Source organism: Lates calcarifer, linkage group LG7_2, assembly GCF_001640805.2.
Source record: "Lates calcarifer isolate ASB-BC8 linkage group LG7_2, TLL_Latcal_v3, whole genome shotgun sequence".
In the NCBI taxonomy this organism is placed as follows: domain Eukaryota; kingdom Metazoa; phylum Chordata; class Actinopteri; family Centropomidae; genus Lates; species Lates calcarifer.
This window is the reverse complement of record NC_066854.1, coordinates 7,092,437-7,112,720: the sequence shown is the minus strand read 5'-3', so window position 1 is coordinate 7,112,720 and position 20,284 is coordinate 7,092,437. Positions and strand designations below refer to the sequence as shown.

Here is a 20,284-nt window from a genome sequence, read left to right as displayed (position 1 = left end):
CAGCAGTTTTGATGGAGGGGGCACTTTCTTGTAACCGTGGCAACCTTTCAGCCAGTCTGCTTCAAAGCTGCTTGCTGTGGAGCACATTGTTGTCCAGTTGATAGGTAAGTGTTAAGACCCTGCTGAGACACTGTGGGAGGGTCTAGTAGTGCCCAGGATTTATTTGACTCTGTGTGTGTGTGTGTGTCATTACTGAAACAATGTCAGCTTTAATATAAATAAGACAATATCCAGTTTAATAGTTTGGTGTTATCTACCCTCAGATTGGATATTGTAATGGTTAAGACAGGGTGGCAGGGATTAGCAGAGTGGTGTATTAAATTTGGACTCCAAACAGAGTCTGTATAGCAAAGCCTGTAATTTGGGCATTTTTGAGTTCATTTATTCTTGTGTTCATTGGATGAAATAATTAGAGATTTGTGCGCAGGCAACTTTTATACAGAACTGATATTTTGTGCCAGCTTTAGGAAAACACTTTTCAGAGCTAGACTGCAATTATTGTTGGAAATATTCAATAATTATTTACACAAAATATCATTATTGATGATGTGTTGACCCCTGTGACTTGAATGTGTAGCTTGAAACTAGTGAAGGAGTTGGTATCAGTATGGCTCAGTGACAGGTTGCAGGTGTGTCACCCTCACTTTTAAGGCTGACACTTTTTTAAGGTACAAAGCAGAGCCATGGAGCGGTGTTAGTCCTTGCAGGGCCTGTCAGCGCAGCGGGACCCCGAGGCTACGTTCCAGGCAAAAGGCTTCAGCCGCTGTCTGCTCAATACAGACAAGACAGCAGGCAACCTTTACAGAAGTCACAATATACATGTCACGTTTAGGTGTGTGTGGGTTAGGCAGGCGTGCTGGTGGATAGTGGCATGTGCACGTTGTGGTACAAGTGACTGCAGTATTCAGGCAGCTGTGGGCTCCTGGGTGGATGTTCGTGTGTTTAGTATGGGATGCTAGCACCATATTTCATACTACGTATTTTTTCTCCATTGTAAATTACCGTCATATTTTTTTCCTACATACTGCTTCACTGTCCTCACTGTTGTTTTATTCTGCTTCACTAAAATGAAGGGAAAAGTTGAACGTTATGCTCAACAACTTCCCAGTTCTCTACAGATTTCTACAAAGAGTAATCTTTATCTTAATTCAGCAGACGTTTAAGATCAGTAATTGGATGTTTCGTACTGAACTGCCTCTGAGTTCTACTTATCGTAAAGTTTTTATGAACACAAGCTTGTACCTTTGACTTGTTATCAAAGAACACAGTTACTCATCCTTCGTACTGGTGATCACTGGGTGTTCATGTTCATCCAAGCCTTTGAAGGCTTCACCTAACATGAGATGGGTTTACACCACCTTTTTTTGTGTGTGTATTTTCAATTTACACATACAACTCAAAAAAAGTTTCACAGAAAGGTTCATCAATCAAGAAAAATTTGAGATGGGGAAGGCACACAATGATCCAAGAATCCTGAATGAAACGGTTTCAAGAACCAGAACTAATTTGGTGGAAAAGAGTTGTAGCTGTATCTTCATGAACCGACTTCTGATATTCGCATAACATTTGTGGATCTGCTTCTGCAGATTTTGATGGATGAAAACCCACTTAGTATAACTCTGCCCACTTTACTACTCACTAATAGAATGTGATAAAAAAGTAGGAAAACAGAAAGTGAAAACGTGACATTAGTGTTTGATCTCAGGTGGAGGAGTGTTACAGCTGTGAAGGGCATCGCCCGTCGTCCTGGGCTGTTTGGCTGGTCGGCTGTTTGTCAAATATGTGCACCAGCTTGAACCAGTGGCAATCAGGCAGACATGATGCGAACGGATCCGTGAGAGCATCTGCTGGCACAGCGGGCAGCGATATGTGATAAACGCTGATTTCACCCTCCATTGGATCGAGCTGGCGATGATAGCCACCTCTCCCCCGCTCATCCATCCTATTAAACCCTCATTATTCATTTACCTCCAGCCTCAACCGCCTGACATGCATGGAATGAGTGCACTCACAGCCTCCACACACACACACACACACAAATACACACACTCTTGCAAAAGTGAATTGTGCTGATATTCCTTCTCCTATTTCATCTCAGGCGGTCAAGGACACACGCTGCTATCTCAAACAGGCAGTATCATGACTTTAATTTTTTATTTTTTTTAACTTGGAACAAAATTCTCACATTTTGTAGTAAACACACACGTGCCCACGCACTCAGACACACACACAGTTTCTCTGTGTATAGTGCAGCAGTGCGCTGGCAAGGAGCTTAATTCTATCAGGCTGCGAGCTGGACAGCCGTAATTACATTTGTGACACAAATCCTGCCTCTCAAATTGAGCGTTTTATTCCTGAGCGCTCCCCCCTCTCTATTTATAACCCCTTATTCCCCATAAATCCCACTTCCTCTCAGAAAGTCAATTTAGGACTTAAAAGGCAGCAACGCTCCGCTTACTTCCCCCCACTACCACCACCACCTCCTTCGACTCTATCGCCGCTTCAGTTTCACTTCCCCTTTTCCCTGCTCTACTTTGGCTCTTTGAAGCCTCTGAAATGACAAAAAATACGTCTTAAGCAGTGAGTGCCACGATGCGAGAAAAGTCATCCCTACAGGAAAGTTTGCAGAAGGAAAAAAAACAGCAGCTTGCAACCTGTCTGTAACTTCTTTGAGTACTTGTCACTGTTTCATTGTGATACACAGCTGGGAGGGGATGGTGTGAGGGCTAGTTGCTTTTCTGGCTTGGTCACCTGTCTTTCAATGTCTCCTGCAGCAGCCAGGTCTGCATGACATCTACTCTTTCCCCCCCTTTGTCTCACTTTTTCAATTTTTCTTCCAGCTCTGTATTTCCTCAAATCCTCCCAGCCTTCCTCACTTTCCCCCCGGTGCCGCCTCCTCCTCCTCCTCCTCCTCCGCTCTCCGTTCCCCCTGCTGAATCAGCTGTGGCCTTCATCACCTTCCAGTTACCTCCGTCTCCCCTTTCTTCCTCTCTCGAGTTGGAGGCCATACCTGAGTACAGTATGATGGCAGTTCATTTATCCCCCCCTCCTTTTGCTTATGCATGAGCCTGTCAGTTCCCACAGTGCCGCTCCTCACCTGTCCCTGTACCACTCCACCTCATTCGTTCCCTTTCCCCCCCTCCTTTATGTCTCTCCTATAGGTCTCTGACTCTCTCTCCCCATTCCTGTCAAGCCTGTTTTTCACCCTCTCTCCTCTACCTCTCTCTCTACATTTCATCTTCATAGCTTTATATTTCTGGGTTTTAACCTTTTTAAGCTTCATTCCAAAAAAGCTATATCCATTAGGGAGAAAGTGAGTGAGCTGATGCTTATTGCTCAGGTTAAAAGAAGGTGATCTTTCAAAGTTTGAAAAGCTGACTGAATCTACATCCAAGCCTTCAAAAGATATGAAGAGATTAGAATATAATTATAAATGTATGTATATTTTTCATCAACTGAAAAATATATGAACTGGTTCTAAGAAACCATTGAATTGTTCAAATCAATTCTGGTGACACAGACCACGCTCCTTAAGATGTATCCTATTCCTATAGTTGTTTTCCTTCATCTTTAATCCTGTTTTAATAAACACAGTGTTCATTTATAGTTTGAGAGTTAACAGTAGTCAGGGCTGCTGTTTCTTACCTCTTTTTAGGTATAAAAACAGTAACAAGATAAAGGAATTGCATTAAATTCAGCTGACTGTATAATTAAATACCAAACAAACAATCTTCCTGTAACAGATTTATAGAACCAAGAGAAACACTTCTGTTATAGTATTATATGTACTTATAAGTCAACTAATAGATTTGTGTGCAACATTAAAAATTAATTATGCACCCAATAGCAGAAGAAAGATAAGAAATACTGCCAGTCTGAATCTCCAGTTCTTTCTCTAGGTAACTGTGTTTCCACTTCCACCTCGTCTGAGGATAGTGTGGGTGCGTACACACTGTTCAATCAAGATGTGACCCTCTAGTTAGTTATGTTGTGTGTATTATGGATATGATGGCTTTATTGTTCTTATTGGTTCATGAAGTTCAGTTCAGTGTCCTCATGAATCCAGCACAGCTGCTCCCACCTTCAATCTGAGCAGAGGACTGATCAGTCACAATGATTGAGTGGCTCCAAATATTACAATAAGTAATAGTTTCCAAGGCATGATCGTGATTAAAACACGTGTGAAACATCTGTCAGAGAGACTGATCACACCTGATGCTGCCCGTAGAAGTGATTGACAATGTTACAATGAATAAAGATGAGTCTGGCACAAGTGGATAAAGTGTGGAGTTCAGATTCCAGCGCACCGTCACATAACTCATCGGAACTTTGTTGTCCCAGCTCCCTCTCCTGCAATTCTTACATAAACTTACCCTAAATTCAATTTCAAGCAGCATTAAGATTTTAAGAAGTTTAAAACAGATGTCCTTTAAACAAGGAAATATTACTGTAGTAGATGAACATTTTTTAAACAAGCATTGGGCTAAATTTTGCTAAAAGCTTAATACTAAGAGTCAATACTCAATACTAAGAGTCACTCACATTTTATCAGTGCATAAAATCATTTCCCGCCTCCTCCATCAGCCAGGCTTCTTTATTTTCCCTACCCTCGCCTACTCCCTGTCATCCTCTGTTTAACATCCGTCCACCTCCTCGCTAACGGGCCCTCCTCCCACCCTGTCTCTCGTCTCCCCCTTTTGTCTCTCAGAGCCTTCAGCCAGTGGCGCGCTGGGCCCGACCCTGGGCCTCTGGAAGTCCAGCTCCCTGGAGAGCCTCCAGACGGCTGTGTCGGAGGCCAAGCAGAGTCACATCCAAGCCCAGGTGCCCTTTCATCGCCCTCGGCCGCACATGGTCCGGGGGCGGGGATGCAACCAGAGCTTCCGAAACGCCATTGACAAGTCCTACGATGGACCTTCTGAAGATGGTAAGACTTTTCATCAGCATTTTAAAAATAGAAATACTAAGTTCAGGCTGTTGCTATTATATAGCATTCTTCCCTAGACATTGTATCCATTTTAAATTAGACACCACACTGCCAATGCACATCCCTTAGGCTTTATAACACACTGGCACTAAAAAAGAGCCAGGGGCCTGCCAAGGGACAGTGCTTAGCCTAAGTACCTTAATGAAATGCTACATGATTTTATCCACTCAGCAATTTTAGGAAGAGCAACTTTATATCTTACAGCAGCATATTTTTAATGCTCTACCTTGTGAACTCACAGACATGTGGGATGTTGAGTGTCTGTGTGTGATTACTTAGGAAATAACAATCCTCCATTTTAGCTAAAATTATTCTGAGTTACTGCTGAATGTTGACTAACCATGTTTGAAGTGCAAAAAATTACCCGTCTACTGTTGTATTAAAATTAGCATTTAATTTTAGTCTTTAGCAACTCAGCCAAATCTGTGTTCTGATACTTGAAATCAAACATTAAACAAAAAATGCGAATCATTTGCAGAAACTATCTGACCCAGTTATGTTTTGTTTTGGGTTGGTGTTTGCATTTTGGTGAAAATTTAGCATAAGAATGTGGACAAGACTGTTGTGTAGATGCTAAATGCAATGCATGCAGCCTCATTTCTGAGTGTGTAATGTCTCTGCATCTACTGCCACCTCTGCCCTCACCAGTCCGTGTCTAACCACACGAACCATTTACCCTCCTCAGACGACGACCTGTCAGAGCAGAGCTCCGGTCACGACACGCCCGCCAGCAGTTCCTCTCGCCAGGGCCTGGACGCAGAGGACGGGAAGAAGAAGAAGAAAACCAAAGCAAAGAAAGAGAAGAAAGTCAAAGGGAAGAAGAAATCAGATGATTCTGTGGAGGATCTGGACAAGAAGACCAAAAAAAAAGGATTCGGCCTCTTAAGGTAGGACATTAAATATCATTCAATGCTCCAATCTTGAGTCAGTAATATTACATTTTTATCTGAAACTTTAAGGCACTGAGGTGACTCCTTGCGATTGGTTAGTCAATGATAAATTAAGCAAAGTAGCTCCAGAGGCTGCCATGCCAGTACCTTGACTCTCTAAATTGAAAAGGTCACCTGCTTAACAAGAAAAATGTGAGCTAAAACAGAGCAGGTAATGAGGCTTGTATTTCATCACTACTCCAAAACCCCAAGGTCTCATTCGAAAGCATCAACAAGATGGTAATTACTTTTGCTTTTCTGGCCAAACTGCACTGACTTTCCCAGGAAAAATTGGTACTTTATATTTCTGTTTCTATCTTGGTGTGGCTCATGTTTCAGGTTCAGGCTGGGTCAGGTGTTTGTAAGCATTTTTGTAGCTGGGAAAGGAACAGCTGCATCCCTTCTGTAAACAATAGTGTACAATTTAGGATTTATGTAGAAATCGATGGACAACAGCAACACCCTGCCCTACTTTCCCCTGGTTTAGTTTCAACAAATTACCCACTGAGCACAGCAGGATTAAGGGATATTGGATTATTGGATATGAACACAACCTTCCTGGTAATGGAGGGTATCCATTATCTCTCAATCCAAGCAAAGTCCCACCGACACAGTACCAACCCAAACCGCTTGTCACCCCTTTATCAACGTGTCCCCATCGTGATTGTGGCGGTCCAATCCTCCAATGGCAATCCTTATCTATTGGCAGTGACACGGTGTGGTCAGTGTATCACCGCACTTCCAACACTTGAGATTCAATTAGGCTGTGGCGAGAGATAGCGCAGGCTCGAGCGTCGGGCCTACAGATGGCAGATAAGAATCCAATCGGCCACAGTGTCAAGGGCAGTAATGGAAGAGATGTTCACACGGTTGAGGCCGGTAGCGGAGAGTAGGGCAGGGATGGGAAGGGCAAGATGAAGGACACAAAGAGAGAGGCAGAGTTACACACAAGAATGAATGTCAGAGAGGTTGCAGTTGAGTGTAAACCCACTGAAAATCCAGTCTACCTGGCGTTTAATTTCCCTGCTAAAATGTTCTCACCTTTGTCCTCTGCTGTCTTACATAGTTCCATTTATTACACACCTCAAGCTTTGCCTGTTTCTCTGCAGCAGAAACAGGCAAATATGTAGAAGCTGACACTGCTAGCTGTGTGACAGATTGTGTTTATATGGAGTTTGGAAGGAAATCTGCATCTATACTCCACAAACATACAGTCCCATTTCCCTTTTTTCCCCCTCATTTCTCTGTTTACTGTATATGTTGGTGTTAGGATTTGTGTTTTTTTACACTCTTTCCATCTCCTTTTCTTTGAGTCTCCCTCTCCTGCTCATGCTGACTCTTATTGTGAAAGGGTTCCTCACTTTGACAATGATCAAAGAAATGGAGCGAAACTGTTTTCGTCATTAGGGCTGCCCCGTAAACGTCAAGTCATCAAACTTTTTGTGTGTGTGCTTCACATCAACACAGGGTAACAGTTCAGCAGCTGCACAGGGGGGATGCTCCACAGTGCCTTAGGCTTTTATGATTAGGATGTACTCTTTTTATTTTGTCCATTAGACAATCTGAAATCTTTTCCACTACAAAATCATCATCGTGTTAGATGCCAGTAAATGTGAGTCTTACAGATAAAATATGAGACTTCACATGTAGGAGTTTAGTCTGCGGCAGCTGGGCTGAGCTGAGGCAGTGAATAATGAATGAATATTATACAATTTCTCATAATGCAAGTATTTCTCATATCCATATAACCAAATTAAATAAAAATCAACAGGTTTACAAGATACAATAAAGGTGCCCCCCACCCACTCTATCTCATGCTTCTCTTAGCTCCTTGACACACACCTGTGCATATTGTTGCCCACCTTTTCTTCTCTTTCTCTCATTCTTTTTATTGGCAGACTCAGCCCTTTGATTCAACCACAATAGTCGGAAACACTCAAAACCAGCCCACTGTTCATCCAGGCAAAGACGCTGAGTGCTTCACTAACTCAACAATAGAACTGAGCATTGTAAAGAAAAAAATAAAAGCCTCCATATTGTTGCACCACACTAGCCTCTCTCTCCCTGGCCTTTATCTGGCCGACTTGATCGTTATTGAACTTGAAATATGACTTAATTAGCTGGAGTATTGCGCGGTTCAATCTAATTGCAGCTCTCAAATGTTATTTTACTCCAATGGCAGCATTAGGAAAAGGGCAAATTATAAACATATGACCTCAATTTACCTCGGCAATGAAAGTGTGCGCAACAGCAGCTAGCACAACAAATGTTGGAAGTCGGCCCTGTCCTTTCAGCGGCCATAAATATTTAGTTTATCTGCGCCAGTATTTGAAGAACAAGTTGTTTTTGGACGGCAGTTCGGTGCAAACAGCTGGGTATAAGGTGACCTTTGGAAATCACATATTTGTTATGGAAATATTTGTTTCTTGCTAAATCCACATGTGATTCTCTTTATATGAAGAGGTTCCATCTCAGTACAGCTGTACTGATTTCAAAGAAAGTTTCACTTATTTACATTATTGGACCTGTAGACCTAATGAAAGTAAAATGAAAGCAGTGTGTATTTTATGACATACTGTTCAGTCTGATTGACACCCAGGCTGCTATATTTATCCAGCTCTTCTTCTTCTTCTCAAAATTGCTCTAATTGGCCTTAATCGTGGGGCCAGTTCTGGTCATAATTCAATTGTGATTGCACTGGCAAAACTTTATCTGCTGATGAAGATCATGTGTTACAACTGAAAGCTCCCGAACAGCTACAAAATGGACCTTATGGTGAGGTTGTTTGTCCTGTCCTTTGTTTACCTGGAGGGTTGTAGTGGCGTGTGGAAATAAGAGTACTATAAAATTATATATATATATATATATAGTGTTACTGATTGGCTGAAAAGGTTCTGCATCATAAGATTTGAGATACAAATTTCAGTCCCTCACTCTGTACAGGTCCCTGTTTCCCTGGAGCTGGCCTCAGATGTAGCTTCTCCTCTTTGTCATCACCACGCTCTCGAAACCCCTGTTTCGCATCTTGTCTCCCTGATTGCCAAATAAGCCGAGACAAATGGCGGCGCCCTTCAGACCTTGCTCGGTAGAGGTTGACTGCTTGTCTTGTCTGTATTCAGCAGACGGCAGTGAAGTCTTTGCCTGGAACGTAGCCTCGGGGGCCGCGCCGCTGACAGACCGCAGAAAGACTAACACTGGAACTCGGGGCTGCTCTGATGTTTTTTCTCAACATCCGTGTTGAACAAAGAGCGTAACCTGGTCAGGGGTTTCAGATGTCTTGAACAAAAACAAAGATATTTACATTTACACTTCCTAATTTTGATAAAACTCTCGCCTCTTTAAAGCGAAGGCTTGAGTTTCCTCTACTCTTGAACACAAAATGATATTTTTACAAGTTTCTCAGCCTGGGGAAGTTGATGGTGGCGTTAATTCTAGTGTGTACAGCTTATGCTTGAGCTCATGCCCTGTCTTATTTTTGTGTGAGGATTAGACATGTTATCGTCTGATCCAGCATGACTTAATCAGGAGGTCAGGTTTTGAAGGATATAGCTTGTGACTAACATCCTCTGATTGTGTCATCAAGAGCCTCCCAAGTGACATGCGGCTGAATGATGAAGCAGTGTGTATATTTATTCTGTTTATTCTCCCCACACATGCACGTGACTCCCGTCTGCTTGAGCGCGTAACACCAATCACTGGGCTGCATCATTGCTCAACTGCCCCACTGGCCCCCGCCGGGCGGCCGACACGTCCCATCCATCCCCTCGCGTCCTGTCAGTCACTCAGCCAGCACAGGATCAATGTTCAGCCGTCACTACCACCGTGACAGCGCACCAACGCCTCTTCACCAATTTAAGGGACATGAAAGCCAGCGTTTTTTTTGATCCACTGTTTACAAATCCACATACAACATGATATATCCTCTCCCCCCACTTCTCTGTTTGCAGCGCCAGAGAAATCCGACAGGGAAGCAAGCCAATTAGCGCCGTCCGTTCCGCTCTTATCCTATCGCAGAGCTAGCAGGATGTGCGGGGTTGAAAGGTAGTCACTGGTGGGCTGTACTCTACAGAACCAAAGCCTTGTTGTCAAAGTGGAGGGGCCCGCTGCAAGATGATTTCTGATGGATTACTGCTGTTATCATGCACTCCACTTCCTCATTCCCTTCCTTGAGACCTTGCTCCCTTCCTTTTTTTTAGTTCCACAATAAGCCCTCTCTCCTCTCTCTTTTCTGAAATGTCTCTCGTTTCCTTTCTCTATCGTGCCCTTCTCTTTTTGTCCTGTTTAACCTCCTCCCTCTGTCTTTTCATCTCCTCACTCAGCCCTCTATGCTTGGGTGTTTCTTTCCCCAGCTCATCTCTCTTTGTCCTTGAGTGAACTGTTGATTTAACCAGGCTACATTAGACAAAATGAGCTCTCAGGTCCCGCTTGAATTCACACAAGTTCATGATTTTCTACAATTAAGTCTGCTAATATGAGCTCTGTGAGGTCCCAGAGACCTCCTGCCAATTAAACAAGCGCAAGACAGGTTGTTCCTCGGATTTTGTCTTTGTGAAGTTTCTTCTGTCTGTGCCCTTTTCTTTGCCTGTTCTGGCATGACGGCTGTCGATGCTTCAAACGCAGTAACCAGCCACTTCTCATTATGTTTATTCTAAACAAACAAGGAAAGTAAAACCTATTATTTCTTGTGCGTCACAGAAATTCCCAGGAAACACTTGATAATTGGTGTTTGGTATGGCAACTATAAAAGCTCTTGTTGACACTATGGAGATTGAAAGTGTCACAGGTTGTGGCTTTAAACATATAAGAGCAGCAGTAACACATAGAAAGGAAACGGGAGGAGAGAAGGAAGGACAGATGTAGACAAAGTATTTGAACGGGTCCTGGTTGTCAACAGTGTTGGGAGGCATACCAAAATCCCTCTGACATGTTTGTGTGGGTGTCTTAGCAGTGACTCTAAGCTGTGATGGGGGTAAATTGAAGGTGCATTACCTAATCCCAGCGTTGCTTAATGCACTGCAGGTGGATTTCTTTGATTCCACCATCTCATCTGGCATTTAAGGGCTGTTAGCTGCACTGATACAGAGTCTTCAAGAGAGTATTTATTAACGTTAGTATTCTCTTTTGTAAAATATGCATAAGGCCATACATTTTGCACACAGAACACATCTATCTCTTGTGGATAAGCATTCTCTTTCTCTCTCTCTCTCTCTCTCCTCATCTCCATTCATGTCTTTATCTTTCCATAAATAATGTATGCAAAACCACAGATCACTTTCCCTCGCAACAGTTGACATGTATGGAATACACCACTGTGGCTTGCTAATCATGGCTGCCTTAAATACATGTTCCCAGGAAGTGCGAAGCCCCGCAGAGTGTATTCTTCCACTTCTACATTGAAAATCTGCTGTATTTGTCAGGCAGAGGTTGCAATGATTGAAATGTATATGGCAATCATGCAAATCCCGCTGAGGGTTCATATCACCTCTCTTATCCGCTGTTGGTTTTAACCTGCAATTATAGGAACCTATTTGTATTTGCATGTGTGAAAATATATATAGATTAATAGCGCAGTGCTCACAGGTGTCTGTATATGTTTGTTGTATCAGTTTCTTTCTCACATTTTATTAAAGTCAGTGCCTATTATTTGAGGCCATTATGGTTCTCAAGCTTATCTGCCATTACAATTCCTAATGTGTTTGTCCCCTCAACCCCAAAAATGCAGTGTAACATTGAAATGCTGTTAACAGCAAGCAGGGACTCACCCTTCATAGAGGAAGAGTAGTCTTAAAATGACAGCTATTTCTTTTCATAATTCACATTTGTGCACAATTTGCTCCCTGTAAAGACTCCCGCCACCCTAAATATAAAAAGCTGCCAAGTATTTATACACTGTCGTTGAAAATGAGCTTTTGCACTGCAGAAGCAGCTTCCTGTACTCGCTGTTGAGGCACAATTCTAATTTACAACTTTGCCATGGAGGCAAACAGACGTGGACGCTATCACCGTCGGCAGCTGCCGGGAAAACAAATTAACTTTTTCCCTCCATTTCTACCCCTCCATTCAGCGCGATGGGCAGCTTTTTCCTGAAAATGATGTGCGGGTATATTGGCGTTGATGTGAGCTGTCAGTCAAATATCAGAGGGATGGGGAATTGACAGAGGAGATGATGAGGAAATCCTCATGCATATATATCAGCTGATAAAGGGGCAGTCGCAACAAGCCTCCGCCTTTTTTCCTTCCCCGCCCCTCCTCCTCCCTCTCCCGCTTGGTTTCTGCCGCTCCTGCTCATGCCTTCCCCTTGAAATTCCCTCCTCTCTTCTCACACGAAAGGCTTTTATGTTTCTTGTCTTTCATGCCCCAGCTACACCTGCCTCCCTTCCTCTCCTTCAACCGAGCGCCGTCTTATTTACAGCTACAGGGACGGGGAGGGGAGGGGTGAGGCAGGGATGCCGACTCACTCCTCTGCTGTTTGACCACGAACAAGCTCCACCAGAGCAGTTCAAGAATTAATTACTTTATTCATAGGCTCCTAAACAACTTGTTTACCTCCTCCCTCCAGAGTTTCCAAGGAAGTTTGGGGCCACAATGTCTGCACTGTTTAATTCTAAGCTCTCTAGCTTGAATCAGATTATCTACTGTACATCCGTTTTTTTACTTCTGATAAATGTTCTTTACTGATTTACATCCTCTGTTATGTAAAGAGCAATCTTCAGAAAGCTAATCACTCTGTAATGTTCTCTAGAGTTTTGCCAGCAATCATTGTACCAAAGTAACTGTCACATTTTTCAAATGGCAGAGATCTCATTAAGGAATCAAACTCTTCATTTTTATTTCTGCCGGTAACGTCAGTGACTCATCCAACTGTGGAACACGATACCCACATTTGTACAGTGAATTATTGCCCATAAGGTAATTATCAAATGGGACCGTGAGCCGAGACTTCCATTTGTGTTGATCAGCTTCACGATCCATCAGTTCCTATCGAGTTATGACATTTGGATTGACCCTGAGGGACGGACGGTTTGAAGTGCAGACACATCCGTATAAGGCCAGACAGCTCAGCGGCATTTCGGCAGCCGACTGCCCATCACTCACCGGCCAATTAAAGGTATTCATGTGGCCACAGGAAACAGTCACGACCAATTAGCATTTGATCTTATGCGCTCATACACACACATGCGCTCAAAAGCGCTAGGGCGCCAGGAAGCGATTACACCTCCAATGGCGGTTATGTCCCATCCAGTCATCTTCATGCCACGAGTGATGGATGGACTTCCTCTGTCATTTTAAGGTCTGCTAATGACACACACATCCAAGAACACACACACACACACACACACTCCTTCTCTCCACTGGCATCTTTTCCGTGCCCCCTCACGTATCTCCCTCTAAAACACACACAGAGCGTGACCTCTGCTCTCCAGACAGAGAAGGTTAAGTGTTTCTTGTCTGAGGATGTGTGGAAGGAGCTGGAGGAGCCAAGCGTCTAACCTTTCCCAGTCTGCCAGTGGCTCTCATCTGGAGCCGCAGTGACCTGGCCTTTTCTCCAGCCTACAGCTGGGAAAATGCTAAGAATTTAAAAAAAATAAAAGCACCAGAGTTCACAGGTCGTTCTCAGCAGTAAATATTCCAAGTCTTCGCTGAGGGGGAATCAAAACACTCACATACATTTGTATACCAGAACATGTGTATGTGGGGGTTGTAGTGCTGATACTGTCTTCCCTGGGTGTATTGTTTTCAGTGCAGACAATATCTACACCTGTTAAAAGCTTAATGTATAGAGGGTGGAGGTCACCAGTTCCCACCTGGCTGCTGTTTTTTGCACTGTACTTGCTGCCGATGCACAGAGAGACAACATACTGTACATACACCACCTTCCACAATGGCAGGGTGTGAGAATGAGGAGCGAAGCCCAGCAGTCCTCATTAAATATTAATGGCTTCCCTGACAGAAGTGTGAAGGGGAAGAGGAAAGACGAGACAAATTGCCGGGGGTGACGGATTTTGTGCGGAATTGCTAAAATATGCCACAAATCAGAATGCAAACAATTAAAGGGAAGCCCATATTTCACCAGGCGGCCCCTGGACGGCGCAGCACTCCGGCAGCCCCCCCCTTTTCTCCCTCACTTTGCTCGCCCCCCTGCGTCATTTTCTTCCCTCTCTCGCTCCCTCTGGTCCTTTTTTCTCACTTTCGCCCCTTTCTTCATCATTTATTACTTCCCTTTCTTGATCTCAATCATCCTCCCTTTCTCTTTACCTCTCCTCCTCCCTTTTTCATCTCTCCCTTCTTCCCTTAACTTTCCTGTTGTCTATCATACAGCCCCACATTTTCTCTCCCTGCCTCTCCTCTTCCTTTCCTTCCTCTATCCCCCCCTCCCTCTCTTTCCTCCATCACTCCATCTTTTGTCTGGCTGAAGTATCAGTACTCGAGGGACTGGCCAGGTGTTGATTAAGACAAGCCCTCCATATCTGCTCTCTGCTCCCCTGAGAACTACCTGCTGTGTATTCATACCTGTCTGTCTGCCTCCATCTTCCCTCCTCCAGGTGTTAAATTAAAGTCATTTAGAAAAAGAAATTAAAGTCTTTCTGCTCATTTTGACCAATGTATATTTGTAGCAGGGTTTTCGACTACACAGGCTGTGAAGTTGAGTTAACGTACATTCAAGAATTAGATATCAAAATAAGAGCCAACGGATGAATCCTCTGCACGTATCCTCCTCCCTGCATTATTAATATGCTCTAAGTGAAGCTGTTTTAACTACGATTAGCATCGGGTGGATCTTTCTTAGCTGCAATTTTATCTCCCACACGCTCTCTCCTTCTTTTTCAGTCCTGTCACTGCTAATATCAACCATTAATGGAAGCCGATTTGGGCAAGATTGCCGGTATGCAGCGCAGGGCATATGGAGAGGAAGTCAGATAAATAGATTTAATTATGCCCAGTGGGGAAAACTCAGGGCCTCCTGGCTGTTTTCATTATCGAACGAAGGCTTCCTTGCAAACAAGAAAGCCCAGGATTGGTCGAAGTTGTTGTCAGTTGAAAGCGGCTCTCTGTGGCCCCGTGTGACCTTGTTGTTGGGTGGCAGTCCACTTGTAGCCTGATCCTCATTTCCACTAGGAAACCACACCAATTTTAAAGAGCTCTTGTTGTCTATTTTTTGCTGCGAATGTTATTCTGTCTATTTCGAGCCTGAAATATTTTCCGAGCAGTCTCACCGCGAAGCAGCGTCGTGTTGCCAGAACAGGAGAAGGAGGCACCGAGTTACATCACAACCCTCTATAGTGTTAATCTCTCTCTCTCTCTCTCTCTTTCCTTTCTGTGTCTCCCATTTCCCTCTCCGTCTGCTCCCCAGTTTTTTCTCTTTCACCCTCCCTCTATCTGTCTCCCTCTTCTTCTCCCTTTACTGCAAACTCCACCGAGATATGCACGCTCCTCCACAAATACATACAGAGCAATCTAATTACTGCGATAACATTTCTGCTTGGCTGATTAACTGTTCTCCCTGCGCCTCTGAACGCAGCAGCATTGCTTCTATATATTCCTAAGCTCCTTATTCCTCCCCAGTCGAGCTGCACTTTCACAGGAGCTTTGGCTCACCCATCCATCTCTCTTCTTTTCTCTCACTTTTTCTTTCTTCCTCCCTTACTTCTCAGGCTGTTTCTTATGCTTAGTGTTTCTCGTTTAGTCTCCAAGGCAGATAGGCTATTTAGCCATCCCTCACTTTTTCTGGCTTGCTCATTTAATTCTTTTTTTCTTACTTGTTCATTCTTTTTCTGCCTTTCTCTTTCTTTCTTCTTTCTATCACCCACTCTGCTTCTTTTTTCTCTGTGTCTCATTCTCCCATTCATTCTCCAAGGATATTTGGCCAGTTTTCTTTCTCGCTCTGAGCTATTTGCTGCTTTCTTCTTCCTTAGAATGCTGTTTTCTGAATTCTGTTGAAAGAAATCTCTGTGTTTTGTTTAATAGTAACAGGAGTTTTTAGCAGTATCCCATGAGCCCTGTCCAGTCATGTTTTTTTATCGAAAGCAAGATATATTTCAGATGTTAGAGAAGCCTAAACTAATAATACATGCTGCAACCACAAGCGGTAATTACATTGATTTCTGTTGGTCTCTGAATCCAAGTGGGTACAGGTACTGGAAGCCATGTACCCCTACGAGCTTAACAGCTCACATACAGAAAAAAGCGCTAATCAATTCAATTCATCATCGAAGGGGATGATAAATGAAAGAAAGAATTATGGAGCTAGTTTCTTCTGTGTGTGACGTAGTGCTGGAAAGTGTTATGAAGTTCTCGCAGGAGATCCAACCCGTTCAACCCCGGTTACGTAGTGCAGAAACTTTGGGTATTTGGGGCACAGAGTGAGAATGACAGAGGTGTCACTCTCCCTATATCAAGTTGTGAATTTAAAGCTGTTATATTAAGGTATAATAGTTGCATAGTAGTGCTTTAACCAAAAGTATTCTTGACTGATTAGACTGTAGCAGCAACAAGTTTATTCAGAGTCTGTTGCAGTGTAACTACAATGATTTTAAGATGCTGCTGAATACTTTTAAGGCTCTTCATGGTCTGCACTTCTATTTTTATAAACTTTTATTTCATATGAGTTTGTATGAAAATCCTTGGCCAGAGGTCTTTTGGCAGTTTGAGAGTCCCGGCTTAAAACGAGAGGGGACAGAGTCTTTGCAGTCAGGCCCCCCCAGGGCTCTGGAATGAAGCGAGGGTGGCTGAATCATCTTGTAAATTTCCTCTAAAAACACATTTTAACGGATCGCTTCCGCTTTGGTGAAGTGCTTCATACCCTGATTTCTGAAAAGTGACCTACAAATAAGTATTACTCTTATTTTCCTTGCTTTTCTTTCCTCATATTTAGTTTCCTTGCTTCCTTGCTCCCTTCTTTCCTCTCTCTCCTAGGTAGACAGGATGTTAAACCAGCTTCTCTGCGGAGATGAGCTCTTCCTGCTCTGCTGTGCTGTTGCATGTTTCAGGTTGTGTATCCTTGCCTCACCTCAAACACTGTATGGCAAGGTGTTCACACGATTCATCAAGTCTGCGAGCGCGTGAGCTCGCACACACAATGTCCACATGCACACAACGTCAATTAAATGCTTGTCCTCATCCCGAAAAACACGACTCCCCCCTCCCAGCACGCGCACGCACACATCCACAGCGCCAGACAGCCTTCTCACATCGTTCTCCCTCGTTATGCCTGGCGATAACTAACCACCCACTGACTCCCTGCTGCACCAGATAGGAAAGCTTATTAAGACTATACACACTCAACTCACACTGCACACTGTCAGAGTTGTTGTCACAATTGCAGAAAACAAAGCGCCGCTAATGCCGAGAACGGAAGCGAAGAGATGATTTCTTGAAAGATTTATAGAGAAAAGCCCAAAACGACGCTGCAGAGAGGAGATATTTAGTTGAAGTTTTTCAGCAAAAGAAATCTGACGCACTTTGTTAAGACTATTATGTTTAATAGTTAAGTTTGTCTAACAGAGTGAGCTCCTTTGCTCCCTCTGACCTACTCCCTCCCTCCTTGGTGGGCTAATTGCACAGGTCAGGTTGGTGACATCACCGCGCTGGCTAGCTGTGATCTCCATGTTACATATAGGGGCCTCATTAGAGCACGGCTAACTGAGCGCATGCATGTCACCCCCCTCTCTCTCCCACAGTAATGAGAATGACAGTAGCTGTAGTAATTACAGTCAGTCCAGTTTCTCACCCGCCTGCTTACCTTGCAGCAAATTTCTTGTGCGACTGGCTGGCTGCATTTATCCAAATCAGGGTGTTGATTTTGTAAAGCGCAGTTGTCATTATAGATAATGGCTGACTTGGGCTTTTCACAGTAGACTCAGGCAAATGGCAAAAGGAAGGAGAAGAGGAGAGGTCATTGGTTAATCAAGAAGTATATGAATCATTTTCTTCCTAAGTACTTCTCTTAGAGAATGGTTGCAAACATATTTTATGATAATATCCATATAGTGATAAATATACTAGCAGGAACTCTCTTTCCCAGAGTTCAGTGCAAACCAAACAGTCCAGTCTCGTTTCCTGTCAGGATCCTGAGCCCGTCGAGGTGATGCCAAGGTGTCACAGGGGCGACGGCAGGAGTAGCGGGCTAATGATGGTAGCGAAGCACTAATAATGGTTCCCGGTAGCTCTCATGACAGTGGGGAGTGTATTAAATGGGACACCAAAGCAGTCCTGACTCACCCAGACCCCCTGCTTCCCCTTAATGAGAGTTTGATGGAGTGGTTGTGTAGGTAGATAATGCTAAGTTAATGAGATGTCCTATTCCATGAGACTGTTTGCAGTTCCCTACAGAGTTAGCGTGTGTGTTGCCTGCATTGATGTATATTGCTGTCTACTTGAGTGTGTGTGTGGCTGCTTACCTGTGTTTGTGAGCTATATATATATTGGTTTCTAGATTACTGTGTATGTGTCTGAGTTATTTGTGTTCAGAGAGTTGTTTTTCTGGCTGTGTGTGTGTTTGTTCATTTACTTACCTTGCTGCTGCTTGTGCTTGTAGAGTATAGATCTGTCATTTATTTTTTTATCCAGCAGCAGCCTAGCACTCAACAGGAAATTAAACGTCAAGTTTCTGAAAGAGTGACAGAGCAGAAAGAAGTGTCCTAAGAAGAGGCAGAATTAATAAAAAAGCAAAGAACAGTGGCAAGTAATGAAAAGAAAATAGAGAGAGCAATGAGACATTGTTAACAAACAGTTGGCTCACCACAACGGGAAAAGATGGTGGAGTTTTGGCGATGAAGAAGGGATAAGATAATGGGAGAGTGGGGGATAACCACCTCCCTCATGGCAGGTACATGTCTCTAATTGGGAGTCCCACCCCTGTTCCGCATCCCCCCTCCTTTCTTTTTCCTTCCATCTCCTTTCAGACAATGCAGTGAGAAAAAGAGGCTTTCCTAATTAATGCAGATATAATGATGGGTCCATCTGTGGACCTCTGCCCCCTTGGTATGTTGATTAAAGCGCTCTGTGTATGTGTGTGTGTGTGTGTGTGTGTGTGTGTGTGTGTGCACAGACGCGGGGTGAATCTACCAGACAGCTCAGCCAGATAAACCTGGGATTTTGGATAATCATATATTTATGTGTAATATAATTATATGTCTATTGATGCATACTAAGATGAATAGTGCTGATATTCCTTTTCCAACAATACTGAATTCTATATGCTTATCACTGAGGTAATTGGTAGTCTGCTTTTGGCTCCAGCATAATGTGGGAGTGCTTAGAAAATCAAAATAGTTCCAAGAAGAAGAAAAAAAGATGCTGCGGCAGCGCCCACACTGTTTCTGTGGCAAGTGATCTCTAGGAAGTGAGGTGGAAAAACATTACAGCAACAAGGGCTTAGCAGCAGTGATATCACCTGAAGAAAAAAATAAAAATAAAAAGAGGATGTTGCAGACGGCAGATTTAAACTTCCTAAAATGGCCCAAAAACACAGGGGGAACTGTTCTCGATGCCAGTTTTGCTTTAAGGGGCAATTTTACACATTACCAGTCATGGGTGGTGCTCGTCAGCCTACTCAGCCTGTGAGAACAGTTGTATAATGTGGCATAGAGGAACTAGGTCAAGTCTGAGAAAGTAACCCTGATGATGTCATAAGGGTCATCTCATGTTGGATCAGCAGGGACCCAGGCTTAGACCTGAGCACACTTGACCCCGAAATCCAGTTCATTTGACCAGTGTCAACACTGTGTACTGTAACTTGAAAGGACTGTTTCAAATGCAGCTTGTGCGTACTTTACTAATGGATCACAAACCAACCAGGTGCATACTCCACCTACTGTATCACAGTGTGTAGATACCTGACTGGTGGGGGAGTGGTAGGAACTAGCAAGATAAGAAATAATCTTACCTAATATGAAAACACCCTTAAAGGCCCTTCACACCCACACAGGTGTTTTCATTTATTCTGCCTGATGAGACCTCAGCTCAGGTTGAGCAGAGTGTTGTTACATAAGGTCACCTTGTATTAATAAGGGTGAATTGTTCACTGCTAAGTGCAGAGTATTTACCAGGAAGCGTGGCGGTGTTTAATAAAAATACTCCATTGACTTACATTAAGTATAGGATCCAGTGTTTTGGGAGCTTGACCCTTATACCTCCGCTGCTTTAATTTTGACCATTCTTCTTAATCTTTCTCTCATGACTCCTTCAACTTTATGAATGAATAGATGAAATATCATTTTAAAATGTCAGTACATTGGTGAAGCCTGAAGTCAGTTTTACAATAGTGCACTACCTAATTCCTATCCCTTACAGTGGAGTAGGCCTTTGAAGGGACACTATTAGTGATTAGATCTTTGCTCAGGTTGAATTTTACCAAAGCTTCGTTGAGAAT

General features: G+C 43.4%; 1 protein-coding gene across 2 annotated transcripts in view; it reads left to right on the top strand.

The window, feature by feature from the left end:
• The window catches only part of pard3ba (par-3 family cell polarity regulator beta a), a 141,709-nt gene that overhangs the window by 81,561 nt on the left and 39,864 nt on the right, over positions 1 to 20,284 (top strand). For both annotated transcript variants that reach the window (XM_018660981.2, XM_018660980.2), the window contains exons 18-19: positions 4,709 to 4,924; positions 5,670 to 5,871. In XM_018660981.2, the coding sequence (XP_018516497.1) occupies positions 4,709 to 4,924; positions 5,670 to 5,871 (418 nt within the window). The remainder of the gene's footprint in view (positions 1 to 4,708; positions 4,925 to 5,669; positions 5,872 to 20,284) is intronic.